The sequence below is a fragment of the Macaca fascicularis genome, chromosome 4, assembly GCF_037993035.2.
Source record: "Macaca fascicularis isolate 582-1 chromosome 4, T2T-MFA8v1.1".
Taxonomy (NCBI): Eukaryota; Metazoa; Chordata; class Mammalia; order Primates; family Cercopithecidae; genus Macaca; species Macaca fascicularis.
The window spans coordinates 110820115-110837056 of NC_088378.1; the positions used below are offsets into that span (position 1 = coordinate 110820115).

The 16942-nt window shown below is 34.4% G+C and overlaps 1 protein-coding gene across 1 annotated transcript in view; it reads left to right on the forward strand.

The window, feature by feature from the left end:
• Positions 1-16942, forward strand: part of LOC135970601 (protein eyes shut homolog) — a 230428-nt gene that overhangs the window by 149283 nt on the left and 64203 nt on the right. Inside the window, exon 3 of the mRNA XM_065543892.1 lies at positions 7285-7438. Within this exon, the coding sequence (XP_065399964.1) occupies positions 7285-7438 (154 nt within the window). The remainder of the gene's footprint in view (positions 1-7284; positions 7439-16942) is intronic.

A 16942-nucleotide genomic window follows, 5' to 3' on the forward strand; every position in this document is an offset into this window, starting at 1 on the left:
ATATATATTTGCAAACATACATATATATATATATTTCTAAATATATATATATATATATTTAGAAAGATTCACCTTTGCTTGATGTCTAGATTCAATGAGCAATGTTGAACTAAATTTAATATGACATATGGATTACTCAATTCATAAGGTTTAATGTAAAAATACATACATTTATCTAAGAATAGTCATTACTTACAATTTTCTTCAGTAGTTCTATTTTGGAAATTCAAGTTTCTTTCTCTTTTCCTAATTGCCACTAATTTTTCCATTCTAAAAATCAAATAATTTTTATCATAACTGTGTTTGAAAAATTGTCTTTAATACTGTTTGGAAAAACCAGAGTTCCTCCTCAATGTGTTTATTCATAGCTTTTCTCTACTTATAGAATCCTAGGGTTACATGATACAAAACGAATTGATTTGAAGGTCAGAAAAGTCAAATGATATGTCTTTTCTTCCCTAAAGTGATTCATTTGCTATAGAATCATGGAAGCACATCAGTAGCATCAGACCCTCCCTTTCCCACCTACCATCATATGTTATTTGCAAAACACTTTGAACTTTGTAAAAAGTATTATATAAAACCAATTGCTTGTTAATGGAATAAATCAATATGATAAATTAAAACCTGTTAATATATAGCGGACTGTAAAGATAACTAAGCTTCATTGTTCATTTTTATTCCCATTACATTAAAGCAGTCTTATTTTATACTGTACAATAAAGCAGCTACAGTCCATAGGATGCTGGTATACTTGAATAAGACTATTCATTTCTGTCATTGATGTTAGTGGCTGACCTTTGTTTAAAAATAACTCATTCTTGCATAGTACTACATACATCTTGTTGAATGTGTATAGTCAATCTTTAAAATTCAGTTTTTGAAGTTTTGAAAAACAAATGTTGTGCATATGGCACAACAGCTTGACCTAAATGCTCAGCTGTTCTGTTCTACCCTATGCTATATATCCTATTTTTAAGTCTTATCTCAAAAATATGAGTCTGAAATGGTAACATAAAGCAGTTTATTAAAAATATTAAGCAATAGAAAACTTCTGAGTAGAAATGATAGAATGGAGCAGGATAACAGACTGTCCTTTAGTGCGTAACACCCTCCCCACTCACAAAACGATGGAAGTGGAGAACAAGTCAACAATTCAAGAAAGAACCACCTTATGCCATTTTATAGTATAACATTTTACAGATCCAAGGAGAAAAACACAAGTGCTGGTGCAGTTTTGTGTTTCTAAATATGCTCCATCTCTCAACCACCACCTCACCTCCACTCCAGAAAAAAAGTCAAGAATACAAAAAATTGTTAATTATACTCTCAAATTCAGATAAAAGCAGCCTGATCAACTGAATAGGAAGCCATGGGAAAAAAATAAGAAAAAATACTAAAGAGTAGAAGCAAAAAAAAAAAAAAAAAACCTGCTAATGGATCTCAGAAGATGCAGAAAAGATGAAGCTGCATTGCCCTTTGCCACACAGTGGGCTAATTTGCTCATTGTACAGCTGAAGTCCTCAGAAGTGATAAAAACCCATATGGGTTAAGTGGATCCTAAAATAGGACATTTAGAAGGATCTCAAATGAGTGATTTTCAACCATATGCCTTTTTGTTATTCTAACTTATTAAATCTTTTAATGCTGTTATTTTATCTATTTTCTTACTTCTGCAATATTGACTTAATCTATTTTTATTATTATGGATTACTTTGTGTTGCTCTCAAACTGAATTTATATTATCAATAAATTCTATAGCTTGAAGCACTAATGGGAAACGTACTTCTGTGCTTTGGATTTTTTATGTACCCCCCCCCCATCTGTTTCTTCAACCATGTTTTGAATTATTCCTTCCTTCCCCAACTTTGTCATCCACAGTGTGTGCGCATCTTTGTCCAGTGTGAGAGTACAATGTTCCCTAGTATCAGGGACCCCATTTGCACTGTTTTTATGCAAATTTTACTCATTGGAGTTGGTTTTGGTTTTGTTTTGATATAATACAAATCATTCCCCCTTATATGTATTGTAACATCAAAAATTAGAATTAGCTGATTTTTCTTTATTAAATAATTTTTAAAAGGGTATATAAAATCAACACATGTCAAAGATTTTATGTACTTATTAATTTATGTAGTAACTAGTGGGATATTACAATAAATTTAAGAAACAATTCAAGGGGTGGAAACATATAAAAACTAAGGAATTCTGAAGTAAATTTACAAGTAGATGAAAAATAGGTCTCCCCATGGGGTAATAATTTCACTTCATCAGAAAATTAATATGCATTTGTATCATCAGGAATCATTTGAATTATTAGTTTTCTGCAACTTACAGTGTTGGTGAATAGCTCAGAGACAAGGAAAGGGTCAGAGAACCAGGATGAGTAAGCTAAATATTAAATTATTTTCTCATTTCAAAGTCTTTCATAATTTTTCCAGATACCTTTCTCCGAACCCTTCTTTGAGACCTGACTGTTGCTTTTAATCCACTCTTCTAGAGCCCGAGGCAGGGGTAACAGATAACCCAGGTTTCTACACATTCTTGCTGCATTGTTAAAGAAACACTTATTAATGTTGAGCAGTAAGTCTAGTTTCATTCTGGCTTCTGGTTTTTCCTTTTAAGCAGAGGTAAGCTCTAACACAGGGATACTCCGAGTGTATCCATAGACTCCTGAGGGATCCACGAGACTTTCAAGCATCCACAAGGTCAAAATCACTGTGTTGACATTTTCACTCAGGGTGTAAAAGTCACAATAAAACTATTAACACCTTAATATTAAGGCAGCAGCACCAAATCGTACCAGCAGTCATTGTATTCTTTTCCACTGTCCACTCAAAATGGACGCTTAAAAAATGTCCTTAGACATGCAATAAAATTCATTAATCCTGTTCAATCTCAACACTTGAGTATACAAATTTTAATATTCTGTGTGTAGAATTGGAAGTACACATTAAGAAAGCTGGCTACATACTAAAGCATAACAGTTGCCTTGAGACAAGTTGCCAGTTTATCTCGACACTATGAAAACACTCAAAAAATGACTAGCAGATAATGTGTGGTTATTCAAACATGACTATTTGGCAGCTATTTTCTGAAAAAGTAATAAAGTAAGCCTATTACCTCAAGGAAAACAGCTAATAGTATATTTGCCAATGATAAAACTCAAGCTGTCAAAGAAAAATTAGAATTTTGGAAAAATCTACATTCCCCATAACGAACTTGAGAACTTTCTAACATGTTCTGATTATCTTAGTGGTAATATTAATGAATTTGATTATACAATAAATGTGTCATATCTGAGAACTCTGCACAACTCTGAACCAATATTTTTCAAATGATCAATTAGTGATGTTATAAAATTATGAATGAGTAAAACATTCATTCAAAGTGCAAGAAAGACTAATGACATTTTAATGTAACAAAGTATGTGAAGTTCATTAATACACTTTTAAATTCCACACTGCAACTAAACTTTAAGGAACTGTCATTTGTCCAGTTTGTATGTATTTGAAAAAGTTATTAAAATGTTTCTCCTCTTCCAACTACATTTTGTGTGAGGCTGAACTTCCTGTACTTCAGCCAAAGAAACAAATCACAACAGATTGAATACAGAAGTAGATATAATAATCCAGCTGTCTCCTATTAAGGTTCAAAATAAAGATATTTGTGAAAGTATAGAATAATTCTTACTGTTTCTTATTTGAAAAAATATAATTACTTTTCACAAAATATGTTATTTAGGTTAACATGTAATGGGATTTTTAAATTAATAAATATTTGACAATTTTCATGGTTTTAAATGGTAATTCAGTAAATCAAAAGATGCGAACCATGTAAACAAAAGCTCTTTAGAGTTTTCTCTAGATTTTAAGTGTGTAAAGGGCTCCTTAGATCAAAGGGTTTGAGAACTGCTCATTTCATATAATTCTTTTTTAAATACTTTATAGTGTGATCCTGCTATTTTAAGAAATTCTACGTATCTATCCATGTGTCAATCTTTGTATCTACAGATGTTCACTGAATATTAATGCTGGCCATTTCTGAAGGTTGTAATTTTGGAGAGATTTAAGACACTTATTGGTCCATGTTTCTATTGCTTGAGTACAAAAACAATGTCATTATCATAAAATACATATACTGATATATATATATATATATATATATCACGTGTATATATACTGATATATATATCACATGTATATATACTGATATATATATACACACACACACACATATATATATACTGATAAAAACAATAGAAGAAAAGTAGGGAATGGGGAAACTCAAAAGTAGTAATATATATATATTCCACAAATAAATATCTGAAAATTCAATATTTACATCATAAGATTTACTTTGATGATTTTGGATCAATTAGAAATCAAAATGGAAAATTAAAAAATGACTCCTGCATTATTTTGTATTGCTGCTATGCCAAGTTACCACTAAAACAATAGAAACTTATTCTCTTACAGTTCTGGAGGTCAGAAGTCTGAAATGAGTCTTATGGGGCTAAAGTCAAGCTGTCAGCAGGACTGGTTCCCTCTGGAGGCTCCAGAAAACCCATTCCTTGCCTCTTCCAGCTTCTGGTGGCTGTTGGCATTCTGTGGCTTGTGGCTGCATCACTCCAGTCTCTGTTTCTGTAGTCACATGGCCTTCTCCTCATCTGCCATCCAGTCTCCCTCTTCCTCCCTTTTATAAGGACACTTGTGTCTACTTTTAAGGCCCACCGAGATAATATAGGATAATCTCTCCATTTCAAGCTCCTTAATTTAATCACATCTGCAAAGTCTCTTTGGCAGTATCAGATCACACTCACAGATTCCACCAATTAGTACACGGGTGTCTTTGGGCATGATAATTCAGCTTATCACAACTCCATACTTTACATTACACAGAAAAATTTATTCTAGGCAGAACTGAAGTAAATCTTACAGAAGCTAATGTAGAATAACTTTATGACTTTGGGGAAGGCAAAGAAATCTTAAACATGACATGAAAGTACTAATCATAACTCTGAAGGAAACAATACATAAATTTACACAAAAATTAAAAATATACACTCATCAAAACTCACCCTTGAGATTGGCAAGTCAATCTGCAAAACTGAAGAAGACAGTTACAACTTATGTAGTTGACAAAGAACTTGTCTTCAATAAGAAAAAAACAAACAACTAAATATAAATATGAGCAAGAAACACAAAGTGACATTTCCGAAGAGTATATCAAAATAGTAAACATGAGGATATGTTCAACTTCACCAATATCAACAAAGTAAAATTAAAGTTACAATAATCAGAATAGGTAAAATCTACAAAGTGACCACACCAAGTGATAAGGCTATGGATCAGCTGGAATTCTTGTACGCTGCTGGTAAAGCATTAAATATAAACAATTATTTTGGAAAACTGGCAATACTTACTAAAGTTAATCCTATTTATACTTTCTTACAGAGCTATTCAACTCCTAGATATATACACAACAAATGTATGCAATTTAACTGAAAGACATATATAAAATGGTCATAGCAGCATTATTCACAGTAACCAAAACCTAGGGGGAAAATGTCTATCTACACTAGAAACAGTAAATGAATTTTTAATATTAATTTAATGGAATATTACAAAATAATGATAATGCATTAACTGTGGCATAATGCTATCTCTCAAACATAACATTGAGCCGAAACAAATGCAGTAGTCCCTCGTTAATTGCAAGGGATACATTCCAAGATCCACTGGAAACTATGGCTAGTACTGAACCCTATCAATATTATGATTTTTTCCTATACATCCCTGCCAATGATAAAGTTTAATCTGTAAATTAGTAACAGTAGGACATTAATACCAACATATAATAGAATGATTATAACTATATCCTGTAATAAAAATGTGAATATGGTCTCAAGATATTTTATTGTACTGTAATTACCTGTTTTGGGACTGTCATAAAGGGAGCACTACTTTAGACAAAGAATCCATACAATATGACTCTACTAATATGAAGATTAAAATCAAGTAAAACTATAGTTGTTAAATATCAAGATGGTGGTTACTTTTGATGAAGAGTAGAAAAGAATAGTGATTGGTAGGACTTCTGACAATGCAGATAATGATCTTTTCCTTAACTTGGGTGATGTTTGGGTGAGCAGGTTCACTTTGTGATTACTTACTGAGCTTTATGCTTATAATTTCTGTGATTTTTCTGTATAAGTTACACTTCAATTAGGAAAGTTAAAAAGAGATTCCAGGGACAGATGTCCAAATTTTAAGTAAAAAGAGAAAGATGAATGAAGCCATTTGTGAATTTATGAATAAAGTACGATCTCATTTTTAAAAATAAAATTGGGATATGTAAATATTTGTATGTGGGGAGATAGGTGGTAGAAAAGAACATTTCAAAGTGGGGATGAATAATGAGATTAGGGGAAAAGAAATATTTATCTTTTTTTCTCTATATATTTCTCTGTTATTTTGAATTTTATAGAAAATGCATATTGGCCGGGCGTGGTGGCTCAAGCCTGTAATCCCAGCACTTTGGGAGGCCGAGACGGGCGGATCACGAGGTCAGGAAATCGAGACCATCCTGGCGAACACAGTGAAACCCCGTCTCTACTAAAAAAATACAAAAAAAAACTAGCCGGGCGAGGTGGCGGGCGCCTGTAGTCCCAGCTACTCGGGAGGCTGAGGCAGGAGAATGGCGTAAACCCGGGAGGCGGAGCTTGCAGTGAGCTGAGATCCGGCCACTGCACTCCAGCCTGGGCGACAGAGCGAGACTCCGTCTCGAAAAAAAAAAAAAAAAAGAAAATGCATATTGCTTTGTAATTAAAATACAAATAAGCATAAGAAATTAGAAATCAAAAATCAAATTTAAACATTAGATTCAATAATGATAATGCAAGTTATTAAAAACTCAATATGGCACTTTTCACTTATTATTTAATTATCACAGGAGTTCTAATACTCACAGTAGTTACTCTCACTACCCCATTTAAACATATGGGGAAACAGGTTTAAAATAGTTAAGGACATCTAGCTACTAGGTAACAGAATCAGAAGTTAAAACTCATGTCAAGTTAATGCTGTTAATACCATGCTATCTGTCAGCCTGTGGACAATAATGTATGTTTCTAATATGGTACTTACTACAGTGAATAATTATCTCATAGCACTCCTACAAACCCCGTAAATTAGTCTTTGATGGCAAATATTGTGTTTAATTATCACTAATCGACAAAATATAAATCTACATCAATTACTAATATATTGTTTTTTCTTAAAGGTAATGGGAATAATTTTGGAAAGCAGTTTCTTCATTTATTTCTTGTGGAAGGAAAGCCATCAGTTAAATATGGATGTGGAAATTCTCAAAATATTTTGACTGTTTCTGCTAACTACAGCATTAACACAAATGCATTCACCCCTATCACAGTACGGTAAGTACTGTACTCCACAGTAGTTCTTTTGTGGTGAACTTTTGTTTGTTTGTTTGTTTTGAGATGGAGTCTTGCTCTGTCACCCAGTCTGGAGTGCAGTGGTGTGATCTCAGCTCACTGCAACCTCCGCCTCCCAGGTTCAAGCGATTCTCCTGCCTCAGCCTCTCCAAGTAGTTGGGACTACAGGTGTACACCACTTTGCCTGGCTAGTTTTGTTGTTGTTTGTTTTAGTAGAGATAGGGTTTCACCGTTTTCGTAGAGATGGGGTTTCACCATGCTGGCCAGGCTGGTCTCGAACTCCTGACCTCGTGATTCATCCTCCTAGGCCTCCCAAAGTCCTGGGATTACAGGCATGAGCCACCATGCCTGGCCTGAACTCTATTTTTTAAATGTTATTTACATGTGTAATAGCCACCCAAAAACGAAACGAATTTTAAAAGTTCATCTGAAAATTGTTTTGTTTACCTTTTAATTTTTGCTTTTGTTTTACTTGTTTATTTTTACAGTTTGGTGAAATGAACTACAAATTGAACTAAGCCATAATTTAATACTATCCTATGGCAATCAAATTGCACACAGAGTAAATCAATTTTATTTGAAAATATTATGGTACAAGCAAATAAATTAATGCATCAAGTTATTCAGTTAAAACTAACATCTAGTTTAATTGTTCAACAAAATATCTACGGAGTACAGCTGCTAGAAATTGGTTAGTGGGAGCCCTTGACTGCACAAAAAAAGAAAACTCAGTAGAAAACAAAGACCAAACAGAATACTAAATGGAAATGTCTTTCTGGATTATACAAATTTTTGGAAAGCAGTCTTTGAATTCATTCATGCTTCAAAATTGCAAAATATCAGAAAAGAGAAATTGCTAAATGATGGTCACATCTCAGGGGCATTACTAAACAAAACTTACATGTAGCAACTAAGAATTTAAAACTTTTCATCAGTACAGCTCAAATTTTTCATCTAGTAATAATGGTCTCCAAAGTTACTCTATGTCATTGAAAAATATTCTGTGACTGAGTTCGTCTTTAAAATGACAATTAGGTAAGTTAGTCTGATCAGCAGGACTCTTGGCTAACCTATGAAGGTTATATAAATTAAATAAACTTTCTCAGAAACTGCATCAGTCTGAAAATAACATCAACAAAATTGACACCAATATGAAAATGAAGCTTCTTACAGGCAGGGATGGTTTCTTACTCATTTTTAATGCACTTAATAGGACATCTGACAAATAGGACATACTCAGTAAATGTCTGAATGAATGAAGAAATGAGGGTGTCTGGGCTGGGCAATTCATTTGATTATAACAAGAAGGCAATGAAATTACTAAGGTAATGAAATTATCATTTGTAAATTAGATATACCCTTTGGAACGCCGAGTTCTATACAGACAAAACAAACTCCTTCAGATCAACGGACAAATATTTCAACCATTTCTGTTATAAGTGTTTGCTGTTGATCACTAAAAAGAACCAGATGAGAAGCTAAATAACAGAAAACTGTTTAAAAGGTGTTTCTATTAATAAGATCATCATTTTATACAGTATCAACAATTTATACAAACAATAGCACTTTCAGTTATACATGAAATAATTGCTATTCAAGGTCAAGTTCTTAGAGAAATTATTTTCTTCTTTACTTTTAAGTTGTAACCTAACAGAGCAGTCCTCAAACCACTCAGATTCTGAGATAGCCTCAGGAAAAAAATAATCTGTAAAATAAATATTGATGCTTCCAGTAAAACTGAAAAGGACTTTCCAAGTGTTTGATTTTATCAAAATTTAAGTAAAAAGGAGATATTACATTACTATGAATGTAAAAATGCAAATCTGCTTTGTGTTATAGGCAATTGCCTACAAGAGCTCAAAGTGACAATAGGCTGACCCTAGGACTACATATTACATATTATATATCATTCATGTAAAACTTTTGAGTGCTCATCTGCTAAGCATGCTCTCAATGCCTTAATATTTGCATCTCATTTTTGTGGTTTTCCTTGTTTTATTCTATATTTAGTTTCATATATTCATTTAACAAATGTTTCTTACTCTATTTGTAGTGCTATACTAAGCTACTAGAATTCAATGGTAAGCCTAAACAGAAAAAATCCAAATTCTTAGGTGTATACAGTTTAGTGAGGGTGACTGACAAGTAGACACACTAATGAAGGAATAATTTGAGATGTGTTGTAAATGGAAGAAACATGATGCAGGAAGAACAAGTTAAAAAAGTAACCTAGCCTGTGCTAGAGAGACCAAAGAGCTTTAACAATGAATAGAGGTAAACTTGGTAAAACAAAAACAGGCAAAGCAGTGGTTATGAGTTTCAGGCAGAGGGAAGAGTATGTGAAAAAACTCTTTGGGAGGCGGCTGGGTCACCTGAGGTCAGGAGTTCGAGACCAGCCTGGCCAACATGGTGAAACCCCATCTCTACTAAAAACACAAAAAAATTAGCCAGGTATGGTGGCACATGCCTATAATCCCAGCTACTCAGAAGGCTAAGGCGGGAGAATCGCTTGAACCCAGGAGGTGGAGGTTGCAGTGAGCCGAGATCCTGCCACTGCACTCCAGCCTGGAGAACAGAGCAAGACTCAATCAATCGATCAGTAAAACAAAACCCTATGCTAGAAAGAAACATGGCATATTCAGATTCGGAGACCCCAAAGAACAGTGTGTTTTGAACCGAGAAGCAGAAGAGGGTGGCTTAGTAACGGAAGATGAAGTTTGAAAGGTAGACAGTTTGCAAATGCTGTCTGGCCTTGCGGCTATATTAAGGAATAATTGCAGGAACCAGTTAGATGGTTACTGTATATCCAAGTAAGATATGACGGTGACTTGGACTAGACTAGTGTCAGAGATAAAGTGACATAATTAGGAGCAAAATTGTGACTTATTAAATACTAGGAGTAAAAATAGAGCTGTCAAAAACTAATACTCATTTCTTATGTGCAATTGGATAGCAGATTTTATCAGACACTGAGATAATAATAAACAATGCAAGAAGAGCAGGTTAGATTGAGAAGATCCTGGGTTTAAGCTTGAACATGCTGAGATTAAGATGTCTCTGAAACACAAAGTGGAATTTTCAATTGAATATATTGAAGTAAAGGTCAGAGAAGGGATCTGGATGGAAAATATGAATTTATGAGTCATCACTGTGTAGATGATAATTGAAACCATGGGAATGGATGAGAGTATATAGTAGAAAAAACTGCCTCGAGTGACTCTTGAGGAGCTAACATTTAATGACTGTATACTGGAAGTTGAAATCATTAAAGAGTCTGACAAGGAGTAAGTAGGAACTAACAGCCAAAAAAGGAGTAGAGTGTCATGGAAGGCAATGGCAAAGCTTATCAAATGCTCCAGTCCACTGGACTGCCCACATGATTCCATGACCTGAAGACTTCAGTGTATCAGCATAGGAGAAGCCCGATTAGAGAAAAAATCAAGATAATATGTTTATACAACTCCTTGAAGTTTTAATGTGAAAGTATAAAAAGAGGTAAGATGATAACTAGAGGAAGGTGAGGAATCAAGACAAAAAAAGATGAAAGAAATTTGAGTATGTTTAATTAATTGGAATTACTAGTTGAATAGAAATTGTTAATACACAGAAAACTAATGAAAAAGGGAGAATATAAGTTTTGTTTTTTGTTTTTTTTTTTTCTTGAGACGGAGTTCTGCTTTTGTCACCCAGACTGGAGTGCAATGGCGCGATCTCAGCTCACTGCGACCTCCGCCTCCAGGGTTCAAGCGATTCTCTGGCCTCAGCCTCCTGAGTAGCTGGGATTACAGGTGCCCACCACGACGCCTGGTTTTGCCATGTTGGCCAGGCTGGTCTTGATCTCCTGACCCCAGGTGATCTTCCCACCTCAGCCTCCCAAAGTGTTGGGATTACAGGCGTGAGCCACCACACCTGGCCGAGTACATAAGTTTCTTAAAAGTTTAGGCCAGTAACATACAATGTACATGAGAGAAGATTTCTGCCCGAGGGCAGGGAAAATAGAGATACATAGCCTGAGGCTTCTGATTTCTGTCATTGTAGATGTCCCTGGATTTATGATTGCTTTTATCTGTCCAGTGGTTTATATCACCTCTGGCTGTCTCATCTGTTTAGTCTTACTTCTCCATCATTAACTGGGTAAAATATAGAATTTAAGGGTCTTTTGGGATGGCTTTTTCCAACTTAATTCTCACTAACAAAACTCTCACTATGCAAATGCAGGGTAAATTTCTCCCAAAAAAGCATGTGAATTAGGTTCCTTTTTCATCATATGAATGTTGACGGTATTTCTTCAATATTAAAGAATTTCTTGACAATAAAAAAATATAGCATGATTGCTAAAAACTTTTTTTTGAAACAGAGTCTTGCTCTGTTGCCCACGGTCCCACTGCAACCTCCAACTTCCGGGTTCAAGCTATTCTCCTGCCTCAACAGGCACGCATCCCCACACCTGGCTAACTTTTGTATTTTTAGTAGAGACCAGATTTCTGTATGTTGGCCAGGCTGGTCTCGAACTCCTGACCTCAGGTGATCCACTCCCCCACCGGGCCTCCCAAAGGGCTGGGAATAAAGGCATGATCCACCATGCCCAGCCTAATAAAAACTTATTTTCAAAAATTAATGGAATAAAGATAAGCTCAATGTGTAAAATATGACTTTTTGATTTGTTATTAGCTATTATTTTTTATTTTGTTATCAGCCAGTAGTTCCTCCAACTAAATCCATCTTACATCTGTAGGACAGGGAGAAGTAGAACAAACTTGAATAAGCCACTTGTAGTGATTGAGGTCAATTCAGTATCAAGATAGAAGTTCTTCTTAAATGAAATGGAGCAGAGATCACAGTTCTACAGATACATTGTAATTCATACTCATGCACAGTTTGTCTTTCATTTCAACGAATTTTGAAAGGGATCACATAGAGAGAGCTATTGGTTTTCACAAGGGTTATTCTCTTTTGGGGAAGTTCAGAAAAATTGTCTTACTATATATATACACTTTTTTAAGTTTCTGAAGTTTAAAATTTTCTGGCACCTTTAGTGTCTGTTTTACACTAAAGCTAACTTTTACCCAGTATTTCGTTCTCTAAAAAAGCCCTGTGTCCTTTCTTGTAGGTGATTTACTGTGTTATCTGCATGTTTTAAAGGCACATAACCTATTTCCCCTTCCTTAGATGCTACTATCTAACACTCCTGAGAACATTTCCTCAAAGATTTATCCAGAGGTATAAAGTTATCCATGTCTATTGAAGGTATACCCTAATACCTAATAATTTATTTTGGTTAGCAACTCTTAGGGTAGCCAAAGTGGGATGCTGGCCAAGAATTGCATTACTGCCAGAGCAACGCAACTCCAATAGCCACTTTTTTACAGGTCAGTGTAAAGAAATGCATGGTTTAAGATCATCTGCACAGAGGCTGGAAAAGTTTCTAGTAGTTTCTAGACAGCAAGAACCCTTATTAGTATTTGCTAAAACCCAAACATATATCAAAAGAAATCAATGTAGACATATTTATCACATTATCTTTGATAATATTTGGTTCAGAAAACAAAATAAAAACTGCTGAGTTTTATAAATGGCCAAATTTTTATCTCCTATTGACCTTTCCATGTTTATGAGATAAAACCTCATACATATTATACATGTATATTGGTACAGATTTTGTAAAATTCATTTTAATTAGCTCATTTCTCACAGTTGTTTAAGAAAGATAGAAATTTATTGTAATGCAAAATCCACATTAACTTCACAAAACGGGAAGAATGATTCTGAGTAGGACTGATTTTGGTCATATCAAATTAAGATACTAGAAAGTAATTTATAGAAAAATATCAAAGGAAAAGATGACTTCTTATAATACCCACATTTAATTTGTTAAAGGCTCTCAGACACTTCTACTCAACATCAGATTACAGTTATGTACCCTTTCCCCACATATATCCTCTGCATTGCAGCTTGCTTGACCAGATGGTATTGATCTATAACTCAATATGGCGAATGAGCGAGAGACCATTCTATTTCATGTAAGAAAAAAAGAATATCCATACTCTATTATCTATAATTTTGACAGTAACTAAAAATGTTACCTATGTTTCTAATTTTCTAAAATATACAAAAGCTTTTCACATATTCCTGATAGTTTATATAATATAAGCTATGGATTTCATGCTGGTAGTCTTACAGCCAGGAAACTATGTGAGAGCCTCCACTTCTTGAAACAGATGGTGACTTTTGAACTGCACTAAATCTATAAGATATTAGATTTATTCATAAAATGTTGCTATGTCAATATGGAAATTTTGGCAAGATTTTCACATTAAAAAGGTCAAACTTCATCACTTCAATATTAATTTGTGTATCTTTTTATCAGCTCTTCCATCTGGTATTTCTTAGAGAAAATGAAGGAAAACTCAAGCTCAATATGGGAAATATAGATAATACTTTATCATTATATTGGCATGTATGTAAACATATAAAGCTAAACATTACTCCTGTACCTTTATCCACGCATAGCCTGTTCTTACATAACATACATAAAAACTAGCTGGATAGCAAGTTACAATGCAGTTTATTTGTATTAATTTGTGGAGATCTACTGTAAAACCAAAATTTCTTTTATTACATAAGCTTAAGAAAATCTTTAAAAAAGATCTATGAATCTGCAAGTTGGTAATTTTAGTACTATTTCAGATTATTGGATAGAATGTTCTACTATATAAAGTTGTCTCCAAAATTTGCATACTTCTAGAGAAACGTGGAAGTATTAGTTTGGTGCTTATTGATTGAAAAATAAATAAAGTGAAGCAACTCAGTCTGAATGTGAACCCGAGTCTACAGACCATCTTTATGGAATAATATGCCAGTGGACTCTCGCAGCCAGTTTGACATTTAAAAAGCATATTTGAAGTGATTTGATTCTGTAATCACATTTGTGCCTTTTAATTGTGCAATTCACTTCAAATTTTCAAAACAGAATGGCAATTAGCAAAATTTTAAAAGTCAAGACTGAGGGCCCAAATCCTCATCTTACGGAATGCGGAGAAGAAAAGACAGAGAACTGGTTGACCTTCAAGTCCTGAGAGCAACCACAAAGACCCTACTGAAGAGAAAGGGACTACATCTATAATATGAAATGAAAAATGAACTCCATTTTGAAGATTAGAAATTTATCAGGGTACAGCAGATGAAAGAGGATCTGCAAAGATATCAAGGTATAGATAATAACATGCTCATGGAAGAAAATGTATGATGAGAACAAGAAGTTCCAGGTGAAAGGATGTTTAGCTCTTTAGCAAGTCACCATTAAACACTGTCATTTCTAATGCAGAGTGTAACAATCAATAAAAATAAAAGGCAAGAAGTGTTTTGAGCACTAGCAATGTATGCTGAGGAAGACTCCAGATTTTCTTCATCCTTTAAAGTTAGTGGTAAATTTCTACCACTGTCAGAAAAGACTACTGGAGAAGTTTAAATTATTTTTGTGCAGTGGCAGAGTATACAACAAAATAAACTTCAATTCTTAAAAGCCTTCTAATTCTAAAATGTGTATAGTTTATCACTTTCAAGACAAGATTTTGACAGTTATATGAGAACATAATATGAAACAAATGAAGACGGGGAAAATCAAATTGATAAAAATCAGGGCAGAATAGCAGTAATTGATGGGGGTCAGTGAACACTCTGGCATATAGCACAGTTTAATAGGATTTAACATGTTGAAAAGTAAGATTCAGGGGAAACATCAAGAGATTTGTTAATTAAGTGATGAAGTGGAGATTTAACAATATATTTATATTTTGTGTATTTTTCCTCCCACTTCTATAGTCCCCCTAGCTCTCCTTAATTGGAATTTATCATTATAGTTAGAGAATATTTGATTACTTCCTTAAAATGACTATCTGGAAAGAGACTTTACTGTGAAAAATTTTTGAAGCCTGTTCTTAGTGGTAGAGCTCAATCCTTGAAAACATTTCTCTCAATTAACTTTAGAATAATTCTCACTGAATTCACTCAAAATATAGACCATTCTATTAAAAAAAATTTACTTTATAAATGAAGCTAAAAGAAGCTATGCCAACTTCCTCCTCAACAAATTGCTCATGACTTCATCAATGTATGAATAAAATGTAGATATATGTTGATATAAATTGTTTTACAATTTAACATCTGAACTCTTTTCCACCCAACACTATTCAGTTAAGAATAATTTAATGCTTTTTAAAAAATTTACTAATTTTCTTTAAAATTGAAAGCTGGTTCCAGAGACAGGTACTGGTATTCAGCCAAAGTGTTTGAACTCAATAAATATAGAACAAAGAATTTTAATATCTCTTCAGATAATTTATTCTAATGCCATCATAAGACACAGTAAATTTCTGTTTTATGGTATTTGAAATAGAATTCTGTCCTGGTTCCTCTTACTTTTTAACTTTGTAATAGCTGGCCTAATTCTAATGGCCAGTAATATCAGAACTCCATCCTGCCCTTCAAAGACAATGTTACAAAGTTAAAAAGAAGGAGACTGCAGGACAAAGCCCTATACCAATTACCATAAAACAGGAATTTATTGTGCCTCCTGATGACATTATGTTCACAGTACCCAGTGGCATCTGCTGAGCCACAGAGGGGCTGGTTAGACACCTAAGTACAGCTCCCATCATTTGAAATGCAAAAATTTCCAGTCAAATGACTCAACCATGCCCTGGGAATCCCTTCCCCTCTACCCAAAGAATAAAACACCAAAGGAACATTCTCCTGTTTGCATGGTAATAGCAGTGTCACTCATCCCTTTCACTAGGGTGCAGTAGCAGAAATTAGGGTGAAGGAGAATCCCAATTCCTCTGGCACCTCAGCCTCAGGGAAAGTGATAGAAACACAGTTCCAGTTTGGCGTAGCCTCTTAGAATAGGAATATATGGAATTCTTAGAATAGAAAATGTAGGAATGTAATAGGGATGTCTTCTTAGAATAGGAAAAAGTGAAGTCTTGGATTGATGATGCACAGTAATCACCAACAAGCGAGTCTGATACTTGGCACACATGGACAAGCAAGTCCTGGGAATTTCTAAAAATATTTGGAGAGGGAGAGTCTATAATAGATTGTAATTCCTACAGTTAAGAGTGTGTATTCTCAGTCACTGAAGCTTAATAACTGCATCTTAGGTCAGATTCCTTGGAAACCGTCTGTGTGCCATGGAGATTTGCATGCACAAAGTTTATTAGAGAATGCTCTTAGGAACAAACACTTGGAAAACAGTGAGGGAAACAGGGTTGAACAGAGGCAGAAGTTGAATTGCAAAGTAGTTGCAGCAGAGACCTCAGCTGTCTATAAGGGAGTCTGGACTTGAGATGTTCATACTTTCCTGAATTTAGTCAAGAGGATCAGGCCTTTGCATCCCCTCTCATCCCCAGGGGCCTCTGGGCAGCACACCATAGCATTCACTGTAGCTGACTGAGGCTGCTGGCTACAATCAGCACTTACTGGCTGAAG